The 25,705-nt window shown below is 43.3% G+C and overlaps 1 protein-coding gene across 7 annotated transcripts in view; it reads left to right on the top strand.

Moving 5' to 3' along the window:
• The first annotated feature begins 1,765 nt into the window (after window positions 1-1,765).
• The window catches only part of CTH (cystathionine gamma-lyase), an 82,400-nt gene continuing 58,460 nt past the window's right edge, over window positions 1,766-25,705 (top strand). For 3 of the 7 annotated variants that reach the window (XM_050961059.1, XM_050961062.1, XM_050961063.1), the window contains exons 1-3: window positions 1,774-6,355; window positions 12,195-12,276; window positions 12,755-12,850. In XM_050961059.1, coding sequence (XP_050817016.1) covers window positions 6,188-6,355; window positions 12,195-12,276; window positions 12,755-12,850 — 346 coding nt within the window. In that variant the 5' untranslated portion in view covers window positions 1,774-6,187. Of the gene's footprint in view, window positions 6,356-12,194; window positions 12,277-12,754; window positions 12,851-25,705 lie in introns of all 7 variants that reach the window. The other 4 variants (XM_050961061.1, XM_050961060.1, XM_050961058.1 and 1 more) reach the window with 4 other exon arrangements.

Here is a 25,705-nt window from a genome sequence, read left to right as displayed (position 1 = left end):
CCTCTAGCTGACTCAAGTAGCAGCATCCAGCTCTTTTTGACTGGTAGGATGTAGCTAGGATGCAAGGCCCATGAGATGGAGGAAGAAAGTAAGAGGATATGGAATTTTGGAAGATAACCTCTCGCCCATCCCAAGATACCCTGTATCACAGCAAACGTCTCTCTGACCAAAGAGCTGGATGCTGGGTGGGGGAGATGGTGGAAGAGATTGAAACAAAGAGCCAGTAGGGAAATGTGAAAATAATTGGAGAAGAGATCTGGGGAAATAATCCGAAACAAGGCAGGGAGTGAAAGGCAGGCAAGAATAAAGAGGTAAAAGAAAAATTGCACAAAACCCAAAGCAATTAGAGAAGAGCAACTGAATTATTTCATTAGTGTATCTGGATTTCTTTTTATTACCAATCCAATTATTAATAATATTTAAGCTCAAAAATAAATCCTTCCTACTGAAATTTTGGAAGCTTTCTTATCTGAAAGTATGTAAAGAGATATGCTACCCTCCCACCTGCTTCTTCGCCAGCACAGAAAAAACACAAAACTAAACCTCTGAGGACAGTAAATGGAACTAGCTAGACCAGCCAAATCTAAAATATTAAATTATATTTTGCCTTAATGTTCACAGTGGTTGACCTGATACAGATAAGACTTATTTCCCAAGGGGAGAAAGAGTAACAGCTGGAGAAAATTAAGCTTGAGCAAAATCAAGTAATAAAGAAATTAGAACTGACAAAACTCCAGGATCCTTCTTAATTAGAAGTGTTACATAACTCTCTCCATTCCTTTGGGGCTGTCACTATTTCTGAAGCTGTTTATAAATATACTTGTATTTGGTAAGAATTCTTCTTATTTGGAGGTTTTTCACACTGTAGTCCATGGAACCAGGACAGAGCTTTTTCTGGTTTACCATAGAATGAAAAATTTTGAGAACCAAATATTAGCTTATTGGGAGTCTGTGAAAGGAGTTATCCTGGGTGATCCTGTATATTTTGAGAAGGCCCTACGGAATTCTTCTAAGAACAGAAACAAAATAATGTGATATAGTGATGTGTCAAACTGGAGGTAGGGAGATTCTACATGGAAGCAATATAATTTTATTTTCTCCTTGACTTCAGTCTACCCACCCAGGCCTCTCACAATATAAGAATGAGCGTAAAGGAACAAATCAAAGGTCTGCCTATGATCTAATTAAATTAGTAGGAGTTTTGCATGTTCAAGGAATGTAGGATTGATCCCTTCTTCTAGTTTCCTATTCATAAGAGTAACCAGTGCTGCATAGACAAAGCATGTTTTTTTAACTCCTATATTTTGACAAAATGTAAAAAGATTTTCCTCCGACCCCTGCAAAGCATATTTGTGACCTAGGTACTCCTAAGTCCTTCTTACATTTCAAGTTCCTACCACCTGCTGTTGAGGCTGGAAAAAAAGGTGGTTATAATGACAAACGTGGGGTGGGGAGGTGTCTCCTACTCTGTTCAAACTCAAAAATGGTCAACCATTTTTGTTCAAACTTTTGCGAGAAATACTGAGACCAAAGATTGAAAATTCATCTTGAAAAATAAAAACTGGAGAAAGTTGTAAGCACAGTAACTCCTTGCTTAACATTGTAGTTATGCTCCTGAAAAATGCTACTTTAAGTGAAACAATGTTAAGTGAATCCACTTTCCTCATAAGAATTAATGTAAATGTGGGGGTTAGGTTCCAGGGAAATGTTTTTTGCCAGACAAAAGATTTTATACATGCACAGTATAAGTTTTTAAACATTTAATACTGTACATAGCAATGATGATTTTGAATAGGGTGACCAGATGTCCTGATTTTATAGGGACAGTCCTGATTTTTGGGTCTTTTTCTTATATAAGCTCCTATTACCCCTCACCCCCTGTCCTGATTTTTCACATTTGCTGTCTGGTCACCCTAATTGTGAAGCTTGGTTGAGGTAATGAAATCAGATGGTGGACTATTTCCCAGGGAATGCCTTACTGCTAAATGATGAACTAGCACTCAGCTGAGCCCTCAGGGGTTAAAACGTTGTTAATGCAGCCTCACACTCTACAAGGCAGTATGAATGGAGGGAGGGGAGACAGCATGGCAGAGGGAGACAGAGATACAAACAGTGTGTGAGAGAGAGAGACAAGTATTGCCCCTTTAAGTACACTGACCCTACTGTACCTTTTTAAGTAGATCAGCAAGTTGAGACAGCAGCTGCTGCCAGCAAGCTCCCTCAGTCCTGAGCCCTGTCATGTCCCCCTCTTCCTCTGTGTAGATTAGATGCAGGAGCAGGGGACACCCTGACATTAGCTCCCTTGCACAGCAAGCATGAGGCTTCCAGGAGCAGCTCCAAGGCATAGGGCAGGGGCAGCACACAGCAGTTGGGGGAGGGACAGCTGACCTGCCAGGCAATTGATCGCCTGCTGGGTGGCTGCCCCACGGGGAACTTAGGGGAGCGGGGAGCTGATGAAGGGCTGCCTGGTTCCAAGCCCCAACCAGCTAGCTTCAAAGGGCTGCTCTTTCTGCAAGCAGTGGACAAAGCAGGTGGCTGCCAAACAATGTTATAAGAGAGCACTGAATAACTTTAAATGAGCATGTTCTCTGATTGATCAGCTGGGTAACAAGGAAACAAGGTTAATTGGGATGACTTTAAGTGAGGAGTTACTGCACTTGAAAAGGGCCTTGGAATAGAAACCCTTGTTTAACCTTGAATATAAATGTTGTGATGTGATCCACCCATAATAATAGATCAGGAGCACCATAAAATAGCCTCAATTTTCTGAGTCACACAAAGAGAAGAAGACCAACTCTGTAGCAAGCTAAGGCATTCATTAGAAAGGTGAGCCAGCTGCTAATGCCCTAAAACAAAAACAGCTTCCTTCTAAGCTCTGGAAGTGAGTTGCACAGCAACCTGGGCGAGAGCGCTCATGCAAACCAATATTTTACTTGGCTCATAAGCTCATTCTTCTGTAGGTGTAGAGCATTTGTGTATGTACTGGCCTACGTTGGTTTATGGACCTAGAATATTAAAATAATATGAAACCACTTCCTAGGAACTGTGTGTTTGGTAGGATCTCATATTCTCCCCCATTAATGAGGCATACTCCCAGTCCACTTGTATAGTTTATCTTCTATATTGTACCATATTATGTGGAAGATCACTTCCCATCCCCAACAGACAATACATTAGGCACCCTGCTTACTTTTGGAGTGGAGCAGAAAGAGACACTTCGGACCACCTAAGCATCTTTCTTCCTCTCTCTTGCTAACCTGTGAAACTGAACTGCCAGCTTTTAAACAGGAAGAGTCCAATATGTTTGGTCATGGCTTCTTTAAATTTCTTCCTCTAATAACTGATAGTCAGTGAAAGAAAGCATAGTCTCACAGTAGGACATTAGGGAGCTCACTGAACATGTTTGGTGAAGACTTCAGTGTCATCCTAGGGGCCAGATTGCCAAATACGATGGTTGGATTAAAGGGTGAAATAGGTGAACCTGGGGATGTGGGTGGGGTTAGAAAGGTACACATTCTTCCTAGAGCCAGTAGTCATGCAACCTCATTTTAGCTGGATAGGGCCCAATATTTAAAAGGGTAATGCTACTCAGAATTGTCAGCCATGGCACAATAAACAGCAACTCTACCAATAAAGAGCTCTACTGCATCTTTTTTACAGTTCCGCAGCAAAACCATCCTGCACATTACTGTACAAACTAGCTGAGTTTTTTTTCTCTAAGAAGCTCTATTCACAGAAATAAGATCATGACTATTAATGTCAGAGAAAAGTCCACTCATTTTCCCCGACCTTGTTCAAAACACATTTGTTGTACACCTTGGATTTAGTCCAGTGTAAGTGAGAGGAGAATCAAGACAATGGTCTTCATTTGCACTGTAGATTGGCCCATAGCCATGTTTTGTAACTAGGTTAAAGGTTTGGTGACAAACCCCATCAAGGATAAAAAAGATATTTAGGGAAATGGATACAATGAAAACAAGCAGTAACATATTCTCAGTGGTAAAATTACCTTTTGCACTCTGTGTGTGTATGTGTATGTGTGTGAATTAAATGATACAAAGGAATATTAATATTCCATTTGTCCCATCCCCCATTCTCAACGTTTGTCTTTCTCCTGACTATGATTCTATGTCATCATTGCCATGTCTCTTTCTTTTATTGTTTATGTTGCAGGCACCAGTTTAAACTTTAAACTCTTTAAGTCAATGACTTATGTAAACTACATGTTATATAAATCACTGCGTACATCTTTGATGCTGTGGAAGTAATAAATACTAATTAAAAGCTGTCTACTTGCTAAAGGTGCAAGGAAGCCTAAAAAGCAGGAAAAAACAAAGGGGAGGCTAAATGAGGAGGAAGGAAGATTTTCAGATCCCCGGAGAAACACTGGAACTGTACAAAGTATACTGTACTCAATGAGAAACAACTACCATAAGTTCACATTCCAGTAGGACTGATTCATCCCTTCCTCCTCCTGCAATAGTTACTTTGAGTTGCATGCTGTATGACTGCAAAGGGTGGGGTTAGATTTCTTACAAGAGATAAGGGATTTTTTTTTTAGAGATGACTGTATGAATAAATAGGGTCTGTTCTGCATAGGCACCAAAAAGTTCACATGCTTTTTCCTAAGCACAGTATTATACCCTGGTGTCTTTGGCCACAATCCCCCCAAATTATTATTATTTATATTACCATTGTGCCCATGACCCCTGCTCATGGACCAAGATCCCAACGTGCTAGGCACTGTACAAACATGGAACAGAAGCACAGTCCCTGCCCCAAAAAGCTTACAATCTAAATATAAGATGAGATAACCGCTGGATAAAAACAGATGGGAAAGTACAAGAAAACAATAAAACAGTGTTAGTCAGCATGACTGGCAATTGGGTGAGCATGCCAACAGCCCAACTGCTGTCAAGTTTTTTTGTAGGCATCATGGAAAAGGAGCATTTTAAGGAGGAATTTAGAAGAGGACAATGAGGTAGCTTTATGGATATTCATGGGAAGTTCTCTTAAGTGTGGTAGCATGGGAAGAAGCACAAAGGTGCTTGTGTGAAAATGTAACAGGTGGGTGACAAAGTCTGGCATCATTGGCCAATTGGAAGCAAGAAGTTGGTATCTCAGTAGCGAAGGAGATGATGGGTAGTGAGGCGATAGACTGTGAAGGGCACTGAAAGAGAAGAACAGTAGATTATGTTTGATACAGGGAGGGGTGGGAGCTAGTGGACAGATGCAAAGAGAAGGGTGATATATTCGAAGCAACAACCCTGCAGAATGACCTTTTCAGCAACATGCTGCCTGGATACAAGTGGGGCAACATTGCATTTGTCAAGGCTAGAGAAAAGGTTGCTGTAGTAATCACCACATAAGATGATGAGAACCTGGCTAAGAATTTTAGCTATGGATAGGAAAGACTGTATATTAGAGATGTTATGCAGAAAGAAGTGCTTTGCAGATTGCTATGGTCAGCTGGATGGCCGCCAGTTCTATCCCAGAGCCAGCTGCACTTCAAGAGCAGTTAAAATAAACTGAAAGAGGAGGGAGAGCTCTGAGGGCACCAAGCCAGGAGGGGGAGCGCTCTGGTTCACCAAATCAGACCTTGTGCTTTAGCAGAGCCAGCGGAGCTCTGCGCTCCACTCCCCTTTCCACACGGTTATAGTGTGGGTGAGGTGCTTTGGGATCGTTCAGGTGGTACGGAACAGTAAGACAGTGCAATGGACCCGAAAGCAACTATTACTGTGTTAGCCCAAGGGAATATCTGCGGCCTGGGCTGGCACGGACCCAGCACCGCTGTCTCCCTGGCAGATTCTCAGTTTATCCATCCAAACGCCTGTTCATGGGCCGCGAACGCCAGTGGGGCAGCAGTGCTACCCCGGGCAGCTTGGGACACACGGCACCTCCCGCCTGGGTCTCCCAGGGTCAGCAGCCGGGACCGGGGGCGCGCCGCAATGCCCAGCACCTGCGCCAATCAGGGGCAGGCCCAGGCGGCGACGCCTGGCCCGGTCTCCTCCCCCAGCCGCTTTGTGCAATGCAAGGCGGAGCTGCTGCTTTGCGAGCACTCGCCGGCTCCCGGAACGCGGTGTATTACAGCGGCCGGCTGCACCGATAGCCTGAGCCTGCATCGCTTCCTGTCCCTGCAGCTGCCGGCACCAGCCGCCTTCCTCGGCCCCTACCGCCACAGCACCGCATGGAGAAGGCTGAGGACGGGTCCCAGGGCTTCCTGCCGCCCTTCGAGCACTTCGCCACTCAGGCCATCCACGTGGGGCAGGAGCCGGAGCAATGGAGCTCCATGGCCGTCGTGCCCCCCATCTCTCTCTCCACCACCTTCAAGCAGCAGGCGCCCGGCCAGCACCGCGTGAGTGGGGACTCCGGCGGGGGAGGGAGCGGAAGGGGTGATGCGAGGCGAAGGGAAACGTGGGGAGTGAGCGAGAGAAAGCGCTGCGGGCTGGAGCGAGGGGGTTACGGGTGCTCTGCTTTAGATCACAGGAATGGAACAGATGTCGGTTTCAAAGGCTCTCTCAAACCTGTCAGAAAATGAGGTGGAGTAAAAGGTTTACTCCTCTCTACAGCAGAAACGTGCGTCCCTGTAAGTGCAGCTCTGACCCTTACACAAATTATCCACATGTAAACGCGCACATCTGTAAGGGAAACCAATTTGTTTCCTGTCCCTTCAGACTGAAAATAGTGGTTTGTTTTTTAAAATCCAGTTTTGTGGCACAAAAAGGATGTAAAGCAGCAAATTATTTACAGCTGAAGAGTTTTTTTTAAAAAGTCTCAACAATGTTCTGTTTTGCAAAATTGCGAAAAGCAATTTTCAGCCAAAAGCAAAAATTCTGTATCGTTGCTGTAAATAATCCTCTCTGTATCACAGAAAGGTCCAGAGGGGAAATGCAGACTTATTTTTAACTTTAGAGATTCCAGTGGATGCTATAGAACAGAAATCCTATGCCACTGCACTTTAAACGTTACAACACAGCTTGGAAGTTTCATAAACCAGATGGCAGCTGCCCAAATAGGCACCTGTCCAAAGCAGCATATCTATCATTAAATACTCAGTGCAGAGACATATTATGCATTTAAAAATCTACATTTATAAAGCTTAATAAAGTCTTTGACTCTTTAACCATGTAATGCGTGACAGCCTAGCAATGTCAGAATGATGAAAGAAGGGGCTTGCTTGGCTGCCCTCCGGCAGTGTAGAAGTAGATAGTGCGCTTTAAATTCTTACCCTATCTCTGTGTGCACACCCTTACTGTGCATTAAGGGTACCCTTAGGTAGTTAGCTTAAGTTAATTCAGATTGGAAGTATGTTAATGGGCACAAGCACTTTTAGTTACTCAGGGCTTGTCTACATCAGAAAGTTGCAGCGCTGGTGAGGGAGTTACAGCGCTGCAACTTAGGAGGTGTACACATCTGCAGGGCACCACCAGCGCTGCAACTCCCTGTTTGCAGCGCTGGCCGTACTCCCGTTTTGTCTCGGGTGTAGAGGATCCAGCGCTGGTGATCCAGCGCTGGTAATCAAGTATAGACACTTACCAGCGCTTTTCTTGACCTCCGTGGAATAAGCAGGTATCCCAGCATACCTGAGGAAGCCTCTGGTAATCAAGCTGGTCTCCTTCCCGGCTTGCTCTCGCGTTCCCCAAACCCCGAGCAAGCAGGTCTCCTTCCCTGCGGTTTGCAGGGTGGTTCGGGGAACGCGAGAGCAAACCGCGGCGAAGCTGGTCTCCTTTCCCGGTTTGCTCTCGCGTTCCCCGAACCACCCTGCAAACCGCAGGGAAGGAGACCTGCTTGTTCGGGGAACGCGAGAGCAAACCGCGGCGAAGCTGGTCTCCTTTCCCGGTTTGCTCTCTCGTTCCCCGAACCCCCGAGCAAGCAGGTCTCCTTCCCTGCGGTTTGCAGGGTGGTTCGGGGAACGCGAGAGCAAACCGCGGCGAAGCTGGTCTCCTTTCCCGGTTTGCTCTCGCGTTCCCCGAACCCCCCAGCAAGCAGGTCTCCTTCCCTGCGGTTTTGCAGGGTGGTTCGGGGAACGCGAGAGCAAACCGCGGCGAAGCTGGTCTCCTTTCCCGGTTTGCTCTCTCGTTCCCCGAACCCCCGAGCAAGCAGGTCTCCTTCCCTGCGGTTTGCAGGGTGGTTCGGGGAACGCGAGAGCAAACCGCGGCGAAGCTGGTCTCCTTTCCCGGTTTGCTCTCTCGTTCCCCGAACCTCCCTTGAAGCCGCCCAACAGCGCTGCAGTGTGGCCACATCTAACACCACTTGCAGCACTGGTTGCTGTAAGTGTGGCCACTCTGCAGCGCTGGCCCTATACAGCTGTACTAATACAGCTGTAACAACCAGCGCTGCAAAATTTTAGATGTAGACATGGCCTCTGTAAAGGTATCCATAGGGGGGTGGTTAATGCACAATAGCTAGTGCAGAGCGGCTACTTTGGACTTTCCCCCTGTGTAGAGAAGCCCTAAGTAAACATGCAAAACAGGCTGGAAGAAAAACGTAATTCCCTCCCTTGTTTCTGCCCCGTTGCTGCAGAATTGTAGCAGGAGTCAGGAGAAGGCAAACTTGTTTTCCTCTGAGACTAGTCAGCTTGGAGCTTAATATCTCCCACAATTAGCTGAATGTGGATCAGAATCAGGTCATTAGACTGTATTTCTTCTTTCAGTCTTGATTTCCCGGTAGTATTAGTATGGGGGAAGAGTAATAGAAAAAGTTCCTTGATAGTTTGTAAGCATGGATATATGGTCCTCAGAGTTTCTCTTAACTGTACTACTAAAAAGTGGTCATATTGCAGAGCAGAGCAAAAAGCAATGCAATACTCCATAAACTACAAATTCTGTTAGGGAAGGGGTTGAATAGCACAGAAGCGGTTGTATTGTAGGCTGAAGGAAACAATACCTGCTGGCAAAGATCAAAGAGACTGAAATGCCATTGATTCAGAGCCAAGATCTTCACCTGATTAGTGATGTTTTGGGTGCCCAGCTTGAGATATATGAAAGGGGCCTGATTTTTAAGAAGTGCTGAGTACCTGCCCCGCCCAAAATTGGAGCCCTCTAGGCTGTCTGAAAAAACATACAGTCTCTGAGGGAAATTTTCTAAGTCACAAACTAAGGCTTTGTCTACATCTACAATTTTGCAGCGCTGGTTGTTACAGCTGTATTAGTACAGCTGTATAGGGCCAGCGCTGCAGAGTGGCCACACTTACAGCAACCAGAGCTGCAAGTGGTGCAGCGCTGTTGGGCAGCTTGCAGGGGGGTTCGGGGAACGCGAGAGCACACCGCGGGGAAGGAGACCTGCTTGCAGGGGGGTTCGGGGAACGCGAGAGCACACCGCGGGGAAGGAGACCTGCTTCCCCGCGGTTTGCTCTCGCGTTCCCCGAACCCCCCTGCAAACCGCGGGGAAGGAGACCTGCTTGCAGGGGGGTTCGGGGAACGCGAGAGCAAACTGCGGGGAAGGAGACCTGCTTGCGGGGGGGTTCGGGGAACGCGAGAGCAAACCGCGGGAAGGAGACCTGCTTGCGGGGGGGTTCGGGGAACGCGAGAGCAAACCGCGGGGAAGGAGACCTGCTTGCGGGGGGGTTCGGGGAACGCGAGAGCACACCACGGGGAAGGAGACCTGCTTGCGGGGGGGTTCGGGGAACGCGAGAGCAAACCGCAGGGAAGTATACCTGCTTGATTACCAGAGAGGCTTCCTCAGGTATGCTGTGATACCTGCTTATTCCACAGAGGTCAAGAAAAACGCTGGTGAGTGTCTAGACCTGATGACCAGCGCTGGATCACCAGCGCTGGATCCTCTACACCTGAGGTTCGACAGGGTGTACGTCCAGCGCTGCAAACAGGGAGTTGCAGCGCTGGTAATGCCCTGCAGATGTGTACACCTCCTAAGTTGCAGCGCTGTAACCCCCTCACCAGCGCTGCAACTTTGTGGTGTAGACAAGGCCTAAAAGTCAGTTGGAGTTGAGTACCTAACTCCTCTTTGTGCCTTTGACTCTCTGTAGATGTGTTGGTGTCGATTCCTGGAAGTGCTTTCAACATCAGGAAACTGATAGCCAGATGAATGTTCTGCCCATTATCACATGATCTAGGGGCAAGCAGAATACTACTTCATCTGAAATTTGTTAGCAGAATGTAATCTGGACCCATACTGTAATAAACAACAACCACAAAAGAACCTCCTCCGTATTGTTAAATGAATTTGCTTAAATTAGAATGTAAGCATGGCCCTACTGGGTCAGACCAAAGGTCCATCTAGCCCAGTAACCCGTCTTCTGACAATGTTAGCAAACATTTGCTGCTCACTTTCCATAAATATAATAGAGAATACTGAAGGAAATTTTTGTGGAAACTAAGATTTTTTTTAAGCAGACTTTGGGCAGTAATTGTGAAAAATAAACTTAATTAACAAATGTGATTTCTTCCCCCCACCCCATTCTAAGCATTATCCTTATTTAACTAAGGAATGGAAACATACCATGTGATCAGTATGTCCTCTCACTGTCCTCCTGACAGAATTTGAATTTAAATATCAAATACTTGTGAATGAGCAACATACCAATAATTATTTGCCAAATTTGTGTTAAAATAGCAAATAATCACAAGCTGTTTACAGTCAGTTGGAGAACAGAAATACAGGAGAGTTAATAGAATATACTTTTTATCTAACTTTCTCAGCTGCATTCTTACTGCAGGTTCAAAGACAGCTTCCTTACCTTGTGTGAGCTTGTGTCAGAATCCAGAACAGGATGAAGAATCTCTTTACACTGGGAGTCTGAAACTAGAAAGACATCAGAATACATCTCTCCTCCCCTTCTTTTTTTGTTTCTCCTGTTGAGTTTCTTTAGACAGAGCTCCAGTGTCCCTCCGAGGGCCTTTGGGCTCATTGCACCAGTGAAAGTCTTCCCAGCATGCCAGCTGGAATTTAGGATGACTTTTGCCAAGAAAATACTTGTCCTTTCGAGGATCATAATTTTTCAGACTAACTGGGTGGCTTTCAAAATTTACTGACAGGCCTTCTGCATCACCTGCCTTGCAACTGGCAGGAGTGTCATGTGTGTTAAAAGGGACGCTCATCTTTCTCTTTGATTAGGGCCCTGGAAGTTTTGGATTCAGTTCAGTTTATTATTGCAGATACGTAAACATTTGTTCTGAGGCAGCTCATGTGACTAACAATTATATATTTTGATGTCACTGTGTGACAGTCATGCATTGCTGAAGATTTGAGACAGCACTGCATTCCAGAATTGTGGAACAGGATTCAGAACCTGGTCTTTCACCATTTGAAGCTAGTAGGAGCTTTACCATTAACTTCAATGGATGCAGGCTCAAGCTCTAATTACACTGTATTTGAGCCTGATCCTGAAATACTCATTGCCTCCCATTGAGGTCAACTGGAGTTAAAGGTGCTTGGACCCTTTGCAAAGTACGAGAGAGATTATGATGTCCTATTTGAACATCCATGAGGGAGTCTCATAAGATTATTGCTAAAATAAGATGATTAAAATCAGCTGGTGCCAAAAACTGAGTTAATTTGCTACCATTTTAAAAATTAATTTATTGTAGTTTTTTCTTCATTATAATACAGCCTGTACTTTAATGAGCACACACTGCATCCAGATTTCCCATACTAACCCCCTAAATTTTAAAATTTGCATGTGATTTAGATATACAGACTAGATTCTTAGTTGATGTAAATTAGCATAGCTACATGAAATCTGTGGAGCTGTGCAGATTTATGCAGCTGAAGCTCTAGCCTCAGTTCCCAAAATGGAGGGATAAATGTTAATGCTTGGAATTGAACTATCGAAGCCCTTTTTAGTAAAAGTGGTCTTTCAATGTGAGACTAATTAGCAACAAAATATAAGAGGACATATTAAAACCTTACCAGCCAAATTAGCTTATGTCTCAGAGAAATGACTTACTAGAGCTTCTGAGAGTGCTTAGTTTGACTGCAAATAGGTAGTCTTCTGTTCTGACAAGCAACGGATGTCGGATCTCTGTGGGGTGGTGTACAACAGCTTGTGATAGCAGGTGGGTATGTTTTGGATGCCTAACTTTAGTGTTAGGAATATGGATTTCTTGGATGGGCTAGGATTTTACCAAATTTTCAAACAGATAATTGTCAGTACAAGTTTAACTATATTATTGTACAGCACCTCCTCCAAAATCCCCAACACGTACTGTTATTTTTGTATCTTCTTTTCACCACAGGGTTTTGAATATAGCAGTAGTGGAAATCCTACTCGGAATTGCCTGGAAAAGGCTGTGGCCACACTGGATGGAGCCAAGTACTGTAAGCTCTCAGCATTTTCATTAAGAAATATGTCAGCATGTAGTCCATTCTGAAGATACACAGTAAAAGTATCCTAAGAGGGTTGGAGCACCAGAGTTTGACCACTAACAGTAAATCATTTAACTCAGCTTTTGCTGTCAGCATGTACTTCGTCTGCTTAGGTACTTCACTGGTCTGTTCTTTTTTTCTTAAAATATACCTGAATTAATAATCTTTAACCAAAAATGCTAACAATGATTAGTATATAAATATCAACTCCACTCTGCCGTTCAGTGGGACTACTTATGCAGTAACGTACTATTCAGTATAAGTAAGAGTGGCAGAACGTGGTCCTTTCTAAAACATTGACACTAAATAGGAAAATGGGGGAGGGAGGAGAAACAGAAATTTTATGTTCATAACATGATGTAAAGATATATCTCTATTAAAATATAAATGTGTCTGTTCTCTGTCACAGTGATTCTTTTTTCTGTTCTAGGTTTAGCTTATGCTTCAGGCTCAGCGGCTACTATGAATATTGCACATTTGTTAAAGATGGGAGACACTGTTATCTGTATGGATGATGTTTATGGAGGTAAGTGAGCACAAATATATGTTGGGTCTTAACAGTGTTAGCTGTACACCTCGTTAAATATATTAAATTGATCATAGATAACTAAAAGCAGCAGAGAGTCCTGTGGCACCTTATAGACTAACAGACGTTTTGGAGCATGAGCTTTCGTGGGTGAATACCCACTTCGTCAGATGCATGTAGTGGAAATTTCCAGGGGCAGGTATATATATGCAGGCAAGCTAGAGATAATGAGGTAGTTCAATCAGGGAGGATGAGGCCCTGTTCTAGCAGTTGAGGTGTGAAAACAAAGGGAGGAGAAACTGGTTTTTTAATTGGCAAGCCATTCACAGTCTTTGTTTAATCCTGAGCTGATGGTGTCAAATTTGCAGATGAACTGAAGCTCAGCAGTTTGTCTTTGAAGTCTGGTCCTGAAGTTTTTTTGCTGCAGGATGGTCACCTGCTATAGTGTGGCCAGGGAGGTTGAAGTGTTCTCCTACAGGTTTTTGTATATTGCCATTCCTAATATCTGATTTGTGTCCATTTATCCTTTTCTGTAGCGACTGTCCAGTTTGGCCGATGTACATAGCAGAGGGGCATTGCTGGCATATGATGGCATGTATTACATTGGTGGACGTGCAGGTGAATGAACCGGTGATGGTGTGGCTGATCTGGTTAAGTCCTGTGATGGTGTCGCTGGTGTAGATATGTGGGCAGAGTTGGCATCGAGGTTCGTTGCATGGATTGGTTCCTGAGCTAGAGTTACTATGGTGTGGTGTGCAGTTACTGGTGAGAATGTGTTTCAGGTTGGCAGGTTGCCTGTGGGCAAGGACTGGCCTGCCGCCCAAGGCCTGTGAAAGTGTGGGATCATTGTCCAGGATGGGTTGTAGGTCCCTGATGATGCATTGGAGAGGTTTTAGCTGGGGACTGTATGTGATGGCCAGTGGAGTCCTGTTGGTTTCTTTCTTGGGTTTGTCTTGCAGTAGGAGGCTTCTGGGTACACATCTGGCTCTGTTGATCTGTTTCCTTATTTCCTCATGCGGATATTGTAGTTTAGAGAGTTCTTGGTGGAGATTTTGTAGGTGTTGGCCTCTGTCTGAGGGGTTAGAGCAGATGCAGTTGTACCTCAGTGCTTGGCTGTAGACAATGGATTGTGTGATGTGCCCGGGATGGAAGCTGGAGGCATGAAGGTAGGCAGGTTTTCGGTATAGGGTGGTGGTAATGTGACCATCACTTATTTGCACCGAGGTGTCTAGGAAGTGGACCTCCCGTGTAGATTGGTCCAGGCTGAGGTTGATGGTGGGGTGGAAACTGTTGAAATTGTGGTGGAATTTTTCCAGAGACTACTTCCCATGGGTCCAGATGATGAAGATGTCATCAATATAGCGTAGGTAGAGAAGGGGTGTGAGTGGACGAGAGCTGAGGAAGCGTTGTTCCAGGTCGGCCATAAAAACATTGGCATACTGTGGGGCCATGCGGGTGCCCATAGCGGTGCCACTGATCTGGAGATATATATTGTCATCAAATTTGAAACAGTTGTGTGTGAGGATAAAGGCACAGAGCTCAGCAGCCAGTTGTGCTGTAGCATCATCAGGGATACTGTTCCTGACAGCTTGTATTCCATCTGTGTGTGGGATGTTCGTGTAGAGACCTTTTACATCCATGGTGGCTAGGATAGTGTTTTCTGGAAGGTCACCAATGCATTGTAGTTTCCTCAGGAAATCAGTGGTGTCACGGAGATAGCTGGGAGTGCTGGTGGCATAGGGTCTGAGTAGAGTCCAGATATCCAGACAGTCCTTCAGTGAGAGTGCCAATGCCCGAGATGATGAGGCGTCCAGGATTTCCAGGTTTGTGGATCTTGGGTAGTAGATAGAGCCCTGACCAGGGTTATTCTAAGGGTATGTTGATTTGTTCCGGTGTTAGCGTAGGGAGTGTCCTGAGTAGATGTTGCAGTTTCTTAGTGTATTCCTCAGTGGGATCTGAGGGAAGTGGCCTGTAGAATTTGGTGTTGGAGAGTTGTCTGGCAGCCTCCTTTTGGTAGTCAGACCTGTTCATGATGACGACAGCACCTCCTTTATCAGCCTCTTTGATGATAATGTCTGGGTGGTTTCTGAGGCTGTGGATGGCATTGCGTTCTGCACGACTTAGGTTATGAGGCAAGCGATGTTGTTTTTCCACAATTTCTGCCTGTGCACGTCGGCGGAAGCATTCAATGTAGAGGTCCAGACTGTCATGACGACCCTCAGGAGGAGTCCATGTGGAGTTCTTCTTCTTGTGCTGTTGGTGGGAGGGTACCTGTATATCAGTGCGCTGTTCAGTATTGTCCTGAAAGTATTCTTTGAGTCGGAGACAGCGGAAGTAGGTTTCCAGATCGCCGCAGAACTGTATCATGTTGGTGGGGGTGGCAGGGCAGAAAGAGAGTCCCCGACATACGACAGACGTTTCTTCTGGGCTGAGTGTGTAGTTGGATAGATTGACGATATTGCTGGGTTGGTTGGGGGTACCACGGTTGTGGCCCCATGAGGTAGGTAGGAGTTCAGACAGCTTACAGTCCTTTTTTCCTTTGTAGAGAGGTGAAGTGATTAATGTATATCTCCTGTCTTATTTTAGTGAAGTCCGTTTGTATGGAAGTTTGGTTATTAATTAGAGTCTCCAGGTTGGAGAGCTCTTTTTTGATGTTTTCCTGTTTGCTGTATAGGATGCTGATCAGGTGGTTCCTCAGTTTCTTTGATAGAGTATGGCATAATCTCTCACTGTGGTCTGTGTAGTATGTAGATAGCAGTGGATTTTTTACCTTTAGTCCATTTGGTATGATGTCCATCCGTTTGCATTTGGAAAGGAAGATGATATCTGTCTGTCTTTGTGCAAGTTTCTTCATGAGGTTGACGGATTTCCAATCCATACGGCTAAATGCAGTGCCTTGCATGGTGTCAAGTATCAGAGGGGTAGCCGTGTTAGATAACTAAGCAGTTAGGATGTTCAACCAGTTATTGTTTGAATTGCATATTTATGATGACGTTATTTTTAATTGGAAAGAATAATTCATGCAATGAAAAGTCTTCTTTAATAACAGACCATTCCTTCATGACTTCATTGGCCAAAGGTGGAGACATAAATGTTTGTAGAATGATTGCACTCGTTTCAGCTGGAGAACTCAAAAGGTATGGCTAACTGGTGAGAGGAAAAGTCCCAACCTCCTAGCTGTGCACAGATAAATGTTGATTCTGCTTAGGCATCCAGTAGCTGGTAAAGATCCAAAATGGCCCCAGATTGCCAGTGTTCCAGAAAACAAAACAAAAAACCATAGTATCTGTCGCTTCCTCTAGATTACCTGCTCTACTCACCAGCATCACCTCAATCCTTTCTGGACTGAGTTTCAGACAACTCATTCCAAACTGTTATCTTTACCAGGCACTGTGAAAGCCTTGTCTGACTGTTTGAGGTGTGAGTTTTCCATATATTTCTAACATTGCAGCCCATGTTATCTTGTAATTGTCTTTAATGGCCTCACAAATGTGAACAGGAGGGGTGACATATCCTTATGGAACCTCCATATGGTAGAGAAGGAATTGTTCATATTACTCTGGGAACTTTCAGAGGAAAGAATATATTAATGGAAATGTGACCTTGTCCACTTCTGGCAGAGTCTTTGAGAAAGTAAATACCACCTCACGGTTCCTGTTTCATGGTCTACAGAGAGAGAGAATAATCAGCATGGTCAAAAATCAGAGATGTAGGTTTCATTTTTTTAGAAGGTACACACTCTACATTTTTTAAAGTGATTTATTTTGAAAATTTTTCAGGTTAGTTTTACAGCTATATCAGAAAATAAATGATTGTTTGGTTATTTTACCAAAGGTAATTGAAGCAGATGGTTCACCTCCCAGTGACTTCATAAATATCTCCAATTCAGCAGGTTAATCATTAATATTTGGAGAATTTTCATGCTGTGTTAGGAGGAGAACATCACCAGACAGACATTTAAATTGTTTTATTTAACTAAATCAACAGTGTTATGTATTCTGGATTTTTTCTTCAACAGCAAACATATAATACTTTAACAAAACAAGACTATGAATTTTTAAATTTAGGTAAACATTCACGTTTTTTAAAATCAGATTTGTTTTTGTTAAATGTTTTTAACTAAAATAGTTAAATGAAATATTAAAAAAAAATTTAATTAACTATGTCAGCCAGGTCAACACGAGAAACTTAAAATATTGACTTCTGCAACTAACTCTGTCTTCACCTTCACTTTCTGTTTGTTCATAATCTGGAAAAGTACTTTCCTACTCTTTTTCAGGTCCCAAATGATTTCTAAATTTGGAAAGAATTAGTCCAAAGGAAGAAAATATTCTTTCTACACTGGCAGAAGAAGCTACTATTGTTTGTTTTGTAATTTAACTCTGTCATAGCATATTTCTCTCTTTCAGCTCTCACTCAGTTCCTTCCAAATTTCAACAGCCTCGGCAATAAAATAGCTATTTCCCTGCATTTTGTTCAAGGCTAGAGAAATAGGCTTCAGGGTACTCAGCATGTGTTCAACATTTCTCTTAAGCTCAATGTCGAGAACTTTGGCTGTTACAGTGCCATCTAGTTTTTCACGATTTTGTTCACAACCCATCATCATATTAGGCCAGATCTTGATATAGTGCTCAAAATAGTCCACTACTGAGTTCTATCGCATGTCTTGTGGGAGAGTTAGCTTGGTTCTTCCCACTTTTTTCAGAGCAGCTGCTGCTGCAAAGTGGTTGTTACAGAAGTATTTTGCAGTTTCAACAACATTGACCTTTATTTCTGGAAAACTGAAGTCTTTGGCTAGGAAATGCATCAAATGAGCAATGCAACCGTATGTAATTAGCTTGGGACTCTCTTCTAAATAATTTCTTCTAATCTTGGATACGTTTGCAGTATTGTCTGTAACCAAGGTGCATACTAGACATTTTTTTCACAGTTTGTTATAGCTTTTACTGCTGCTACTGTAAGTATTCTGCTATGTGTACATTTCCTGATGTATCGATTGTTTCTGTAAGGAAGACATTCCCTTCTGTTGTCACACAAGCACATACAACAGGATCATTGTGGACATTGCTCCACCCATTAAGAATCAAGTTAACAATATTTACCCTCTAGAACTTTTGCACCCTACTCAATGTCTTTCATACACTTTATCCAGCAGTTTGCTTATAACATCTGCTCTGTTGAGTGGACCTGTATCCTGGTCTTAATGACTAAACCATGTTAATGAAGTGTGGGTTCTCAATCATATGGAAAGGAGAGTTTGTTGCATAAACAAACCAGGCAGTTTTTTCATCAATTACCTCTTTTTGTAATCTGCTGGTTCTTATCACAAAATTATCTATGGTTGTTTCTGGATGATGATGATTTGTTTTTCTTTTTGCTACATATGATATACTGTGGCTGTGTGACATACATGATGTGACTGAAACACTATCAGAGTTATCTGCCACTATGCAAAATGATGGTGATCTTGAAGGTGGATAGTCTTCAGAATCCTGTGTATTGAGGATGGATTCTCCTAAACAAAATAAGTCAATGCAGTTATTTAATTATTACCATACTGCTCATTTAGTATTACTCATTGCATTCACTGACATTCAGTACTACTTTAAAGGTGAATTGTAAAAGGAAGATCTGCCTATTTCAGCTATTTATTTATCGCAACTGCATCTAAAATGATAGTACCATAGAGTAACACTTTTTTAAATTTTTTTTGCTCAAACATGAGAATTCAAGAGTAGTCCAGAAGGAAGACAGGTAGTCCTTAAAAAAGAAGAATGAAATAAAAAAATGTCCAGACTTGAAGATCTTACATGTTCAGATCTTTCCTTACATGTTCCTTTCATCATCTTCAACGCAGTTTCCTCTCGAGAAGGACCACTTCTCATGATGTTTCATTTGGGCAACCAGGCCTTGCATTTCTTTGTTGCACTGTTTGCATTTTGCACGCATGCATGTCTTACCCACAGGTAGAGGAACTTCATTAACATATTCCAAAACTGGGTCTCTTTTAGTGCCTGCTGCCATTATGGGTTTTCCATCCTAGTGAGAGAATGGGATGGTAGCTTGTCATAAACAGATAGCTAAGGGTTAATGTTCTTTTACCTGGAAAGGAGTAACCTGAAACGCCTGACCAGAGGACCGATCAGGAAACAAGACTTTTTCAAATCTGGGTGGAGGGAAGTTTGTGTGTGAGTCCTTTGTTCTTTTGTCTTGTGTCTGTCCCTCTCGGCTATGAGAAGTGATTTTTTCTGTCTCCTGGCTTTCTAATCTTGTGTTTCCACGTTGTAAGTACAAATATAGTAAGGCAGTAAGGTTTATATTGTTTTCTTTTGTATTTACATGTGTGTAGTTGCTGGAATGTTTTGAATTGTATTCTTTTTTGAATAAGGCTGTTTATTCATATTTCTTTTAAGCAATTGACCCTGTATTTGTCACCTTAATACAGAGAGACCATTTTTATGTATTTTTTCTTTCTTTTTATATAAAGCTTTCTTTTTAAGACCTGTTGGAGTTTTTCTTTAGTGGGGGACTCCAGGGAATTGAGTCTGTAGCTCACCAGGGAATTAGTGGGAGGAAGAAGTCAGGGGGAAAAGAAAATCTCTGTGTGTTAGATTTACTAGCCTGACTTTGCATTCCCTCTGGGTGAAGGAGGGGTGGAAGAGAGATTAGATATCCCGGTGATTGTGTTTTCCAGGACTGGAGACTGGGAGGGTGGAGTCTCTCTGTTTAGATTCACGGAGCCTGCTTCTGTGGATCTCTCCAGGAACCCAGGGAGGGAACACCTGGAGGGGGGAAGGGAAATGGTTTATTCCCCTTTGTTGTAAGACTCAAGGAATTTGGGTCTTTGGGGTCCCCAGGGAAGGTTTTTGGGGGGACCAGAGTGCCTCAAAACACTCTAATTTTTTGGGTGGTGGCAGCTTTACCAGGTCCAAGCTGGTAACTAAGCTTGGAGGTTTTCATGCTAACACCCATATTTTGGACGCTAAGGTCCAAATCTGGGAATATGTTATGACGTGGTGGCAGCCGTTGTGGGAAAGATAGAATCCAGAGGCCAGTGGGAATATTATATTTTTCTTTTCTCTGCTAGGGGCTTTTTTAGCAGAGAGGGTTTGGTTTTAAAAGGAACCAGAGAGAATTTTTTTTTCTGCTCTCTCTGGCAGTTTTTGGCTTGCATATTAAGCAAGGAACCATTAAGCTGTGACAAACAGGCCTTTTGTCAGACAATAGCACTCCCATTAGGAGGCAATTACCAGCACAATACACATGCAAATAAAGTGGTTTTTCTGGTTTACTTTACATTTAAAAGATTAGCTAGAGGAAGAAAGGGAAAAAGGCACTGTTGCTAGGCAGACCCTAGGAGGCAACAGAGAACCTGCAGTTCAGAAGATTAACACCGGAGGGCACCCCAAAACAAGAAAACAGGAACCATGCCTAACAAGACAAAAATGGAGGCCGAAGAACAAATCAAAGACGCCGCTTGTAGGTTTTCATGCAAACACCCATATTTTGGACGCTAAGGTCCAAATCTGGGAAAATGTTATGACATAGCTACACTCACAAAGACCTCAAGACTTCTGGAATACGCTGGTCAAACAGTTTCACTTTTGTTTCTACTGCCTGTCTCTCCCTTCTCACATTTATCTCCAGATTTCTCCTTGTCCAGATCTATTCCGCCCCAACAATCTTCTGTTCATTGAACTTTTTGAAACTTTGCACTTTTAGAGAGAGGTAATGGATTGTCTCTATGTACACAAATTAGCAGAGGGACAATAGGGTTGAGATCTGTTATTTCTCACCTCGATATATTTTAAAACATTTTTGCTGTTAACAAGTATGTTATCTCTGGAGACACAAATCCACAGTTTGGGAACTGCAAAACTAAGCATCTCTGATGGTATCTTCTAGACTGAGCACTGAGTCCCTGTGGGTAGATAGAAAGATTAACCTAAATAATCTATACAGAAGCCTCTGGAACTCCATAAAGTTGGATCCCTAATCCATAAACTGTTGGAACTCATTTACAAAACTTTTCTTAAACAGTACATGAATATATTGTCTCATACTATAGAATTAGAATTTATAATACCTATTCCATGATGAGATATGTTAATTGCTCAAAGAGATCTTAATTAATACTCTCTTTAGATATACTTTTTTTAATAGTTTTTTTCTCAAAAAAAAAAATTTTGATTGATTTTTATCCATGCTGGTTTAAGGCAATATCAGTCTCCTTGCTGTTGTCACTACCGACTGTAATGGAAAGACAAGAAACAAAATAGTTGTAATTTCTCTTCCCACTTCTTCCCTTCCCTCATAAATTCTTAAAGCCTACTAACTAGACTCTGAAACAGATGGCCACTCTGAGGCTGCATGGTGGAAACACATGACTGTGAGGAAAATTAAGGGAGGTGAGGATGTGGAAACATGATATGGAGAGTAGAACTGCAAGGAACTGGAGGAAGGGGAGGAAGAAGGCAAACTCAGATGGACTGTCTGAAAAAAGGAAAGTTAATGTAATTAACAAGTGTTGTAATTCAGCCATGTAACAAAAGTCAGTCCATTGTTTTATTTTATTAATAATAGCTAGTTTCATGAATGAAGGGGAAGTGTTCAAATAGTCCTAAGCATAATACTTTCCAAGTGATATTCAAAACCCATTAGTATTTTTGTGGTGAATGCCCCAAACCAGAGTAAGGAGAGCATGTAGTACAATGGATACATTGTATTCTAGCGTGTGTGTGTGTATTTGTTTTTCTTCTTCTTCTTTTCAGATCTCAAGTTGAAAACCACTATGGGTGTGCACTTGGGACCAGTAAAAAGATTTTTTTTCAATCCTGACTTTCATCTTCTTATAGGAGAGAATACTTTAATATTTCTTTTTAAAAATAAAAAGGACTTAAGAAATCTATCTGAAACAATAGCCTTAATGGTCTCCCATTACTTAACATCCACAGCACTGTTTGAAAATACAACACTCTGCAGGCCATCATCTCCCATAATTCTGCTATGTATGAGCAAGTTGCCTCCTTTGTGCAGTTCCAGAGGCAATTCAAAGCTGCAGCACTTCTTCAACCCCTTTCTCTGGCTGTTACCAAATTTTCTGCTTCCCTGACAGCAGTCAGTTGTGGTTCTCTTTTTTTTCCTGACCTTTTCTTTGCCTTTTGATTTTCTGGTAGCATTGAACAGCCTTCTTTGTTTTTCTTCTCCTTCTCTTGGACCAGATATTCAGCGGTGAAACTGCACGGAGTCTCAGTTTCAATGCCTCCCTGCTGAAATCTTCCTCCTTTCAGGGATGGCAGAGCAGTCATGCAAATATAGAGCTAAGCCCAGATGTTGCTCCATCTGGGAGGCAACTTTAATGGGCTCCATGGAGGGTGAATTACACTCTGCCTAATATAGCAGTGCAAGGGTCAGCCAGCTTAGGGCATGGAGCATTTAGCCAGACACACATGTTGGGACCCAATCTCCCCAGGAAGTCATGACTCTACCACAGAAAATCCTTATGAGGAGACCTAAAATAGAACTGGGAGAGGCGCTAAGGACCAGGAGGACTTCATTCTGCCAGCCCAAGGGGTAAGTCAAAATCATGAGTATAAGTCTGCTACAGCATTTGTGGCAATGTGTCAATTGATGCTATGCAGTTTTGTGCCGAGGCCATGGCATGGCATCGAGCTCTGTGGCCACGAGGCATGGCTTCTTCCCTGTAAAGTGATTACTCTCTTCGAACAAGCCCTTTGCTTCTCTAAATTCACAGGATCTCTCCTCATTGGAGAAAAGTTGGATAAGGTAGTGGTTGAAAATGCAGCTAAGAACATAAGAACAGCCGTACCAGGTCAGACTAAAGGTCCATCTAGCCCAGTATCCTATCTACCAACAGTGGCCAATGCCAGGTGCCCCAGAGGGAGTGGACCTAACAGGCAGTGATCAAGTGATCTCTCTCCTGCCATCCATCTCCATCCTCTGACAAACAGAGGCTAGGGACACCATTCCTTACCCATCCTGGCTAATAGCCATTAAAACCATTCAGTCCTCCCTTCTCCGCTTAGTGCTTCTAAGAAGGGACTACAAACCCACATGCAGACAGAGACACTTCTTTCATCCATTTTCTTTATGGAAGTTCAAGAGAAAAGACAACACATATGTAAGGAAAAATCTTGGAACTGAGGAGTGAGGGGAAAACCTCCATCTTCAGTATCACAGTGAGCAAACGTACCTTGACCCAGACCTGAGCTTTGGAGACAGGATGTACTATTTTCAAGACAAATGGTTTAGTTCAACCACAAACAAATGGACTGGAGAGAGAGCATGCCAGAGTTGTTCTCTTGAGATGAGGGCACCACCACACCCCCTCCGACAGTTTCCAGTCAGCTTGGATCCTGCCAAGTGCAAGTTGTCCAGAGGTGGAAGATCTCATCCTGAAACATGTGTGATAGGATTTCCCCCAAAAAAACGCTTTTCAGGGTTTTACTCTGTGTTCTTCACTATTCAGAAGGGCACAGGAAGAATCGGAGCCATCCTTGACTTCAAAAGGCTCAACAAATGGCTGAAGAAAACAAGGTTTCAGATGGAGATCCTCGCTTTGATAGTGATGTCTATCTCAAGGGGACTTCCAAAGCTCAGTGGATTTGGTAGACGCCTTCATCTAGCAGCCTGGCTATTGAAAGGGAAGTGTTAGCTGTGCTAGGCCTATCTTCAGAAGAGAGAGAGGACTTAGCTCTCCTCTAGGAGAGTTTGCACCCTAAAAGCCTACTCATCTGTTTGGACTAAGTTCAGCCTTTGGTGTCAGTCGAGCACGGAGCAAACCCAAAAGTTCCTGGGATTGCAGTTACTGTAGACTTCTTTCAAGGGATAGATAAGGGACTTCAGGTATTAGCCCTCTGTAGCGTACTGTTCATAGAATCTTTACGCTCCCTGACCAAGAACCTTCAGGTTTCCAGGCTTCTCAGAGCAGTCAAACTGGCAGTCGGACTGACCTTCGCTAAATGGGATCCACCACTGGTGTTGAAAGCCCTAACCACTCATCCTTTGAACCCCTGACTTCTGCATCATCATACTACCTCTCCATCAAAACCTGTTTTCTGGAGGCCATCACATCTACCCTGTGACTTTCAGAACTGACAGCCTTATCTGCGCAGAAACCTTACTGCATATTCCATGAGGACAAGGTGGTGCTAAGAATGCCAGAAATTTTCTTGCCAAAGGTGAACTTTCCTTTCCATGCCTCAGCACCCAGCTGTGAAGCTGTGGCACACTTTGGATGTTAGAAGAACACACAAGATTTACATCAAGCATATGGAGTCACTAAGGAAGGCAGGCACCCCGTTTGTCTCCTTCCAACTGAACTCTAGGACTCAGAATCTTGATGCTCCCCCTGGCTAGATGGATCAAATTATGTATTGTTGAAGCATACAGTGCAGTCAGTGTTTCTGTACCAGAAGGAACCAAGGAGCTCTCCACAATATCTATGGTGACCTCATGGGCCAAAAGAGCACGTGCTTGCACCACAGAGATCTGCAAAGCAGCAATATGGTCATCAATTAAAATCTTTAACAGATGCCATAGAGTGGACTTTGGTTTCTGCGGAGGGCTTCTTTGGCAGGAAGGCCTTAAAGGTGTTGGTCCAGTAATAACCATGTTGTTTGAGCAATCTTGTAGAAGGGAGAGGTCCTTTTTGTTTCCTTTCTGTTTGTTCTATTATCCCTCTCTCGTCCTGTTCGCTGCTTTGCATGTGTAGCAGAAATGTGGGAGACAGTGGGCTGCAGAACAGAAAATTTCTTACCCAATAATTTCCTTTCTGCTAGCACCATCTCCCACAATTCTGCCCACCCTGGATGGCTTGTCAGTTGAGGGTCAACACACGCTTTGGATAAGTTACCACAGTGGTCCCCAACCTTTTTATGGCCAGTAGCACATTCATGTTTTCAGAAGAGTGTGGCGGGCGCCAGCAGTTTTTCAAGACTTATTTTGTATTTGTACATTAAATAATATGAAAAACATCCTATTTAATATTACATAATATATGAATCGCTAGATAAAACGGGTAATTTTACATGTAAAAATTATTAAATTAAATTATTCAGCAATTACTCTTTCACATTACCATGTGAATTTGCTCTTTTTTATCTACCTGTAAGAAAAATTAAGGAATTTTTACAAAATAAACATCAAACAGTTTTCATCTTATTTAGTTTAAAAAAGTAAAACATTGTTGAACTGCTGGTCCAAATATATTTATTATTCCTACTTTAACATAGAATGAAGCCTGCAGCCCCGAAGTTCTCTGTCTCTGGCAGGTGCGGGGCCACAGCTTCTCTCTGTCTTAAGCCATGGTCCCGCACCTGCCAGAGACCGAGAACACTGGCAGCCCCGGAGAAGCTGGAGAGAAACCACAGCCCCGCGCCTGCCAGGGACAGAGAAAGCTGGTTCCCACAGCCTGCAGCCCTGGAGTACTCTGTCCCCAGCAGGCGTGGGACTCCAGCTTCTCTCCCCTGCTGGGCACTAGGCGGGCGCACATAAATGCGCCTGGAGGCACCACGTTGGGGACTTCTGAGTTACCATATAATCAGGTCTTCTGTACATAGTTACTTCGCTGGCATTTCATTTATTGTTGTTAAATGTGTTTTCTACAAGTTATTACACAACTTTGGCACGAATCATCTGGTGGCAAGTCCAGAGAAAAGGGGAAAGTGGCAGCTTGAATTGCATACAGGAAGGGAATAGCCCATCCAGTCATTAAAACGTATTTTAAAAAATACAAAATTACTAGTCTAATTTTTGCATAAAACGTCCTGCCTTTGTCTTCCACCCACCCTCCTGAGCCTTTCTTACCCATAAAATGAAAATCAGTGAGTGTGC

Source organism: Gopherus flavomarginatus, chromosome 7 (genome assembly GCF_025201925.1).
Source record: "Gopherus flavomarginatus isolate rGopFla2 chromosome 7, rGopFla2.mat.asm, whole genome shotgun sequence".
Taxonomy (NCBI): Eukaryota; Metazoa; Chordata; order Testudines; family Testudinidae; genus Gopherus; species Gopherus flavomarginatus.
Note: the sequence above shows the minus strand (reverse complement) of the source record. Positions and strands in the feature narration are given on the sequence as shown.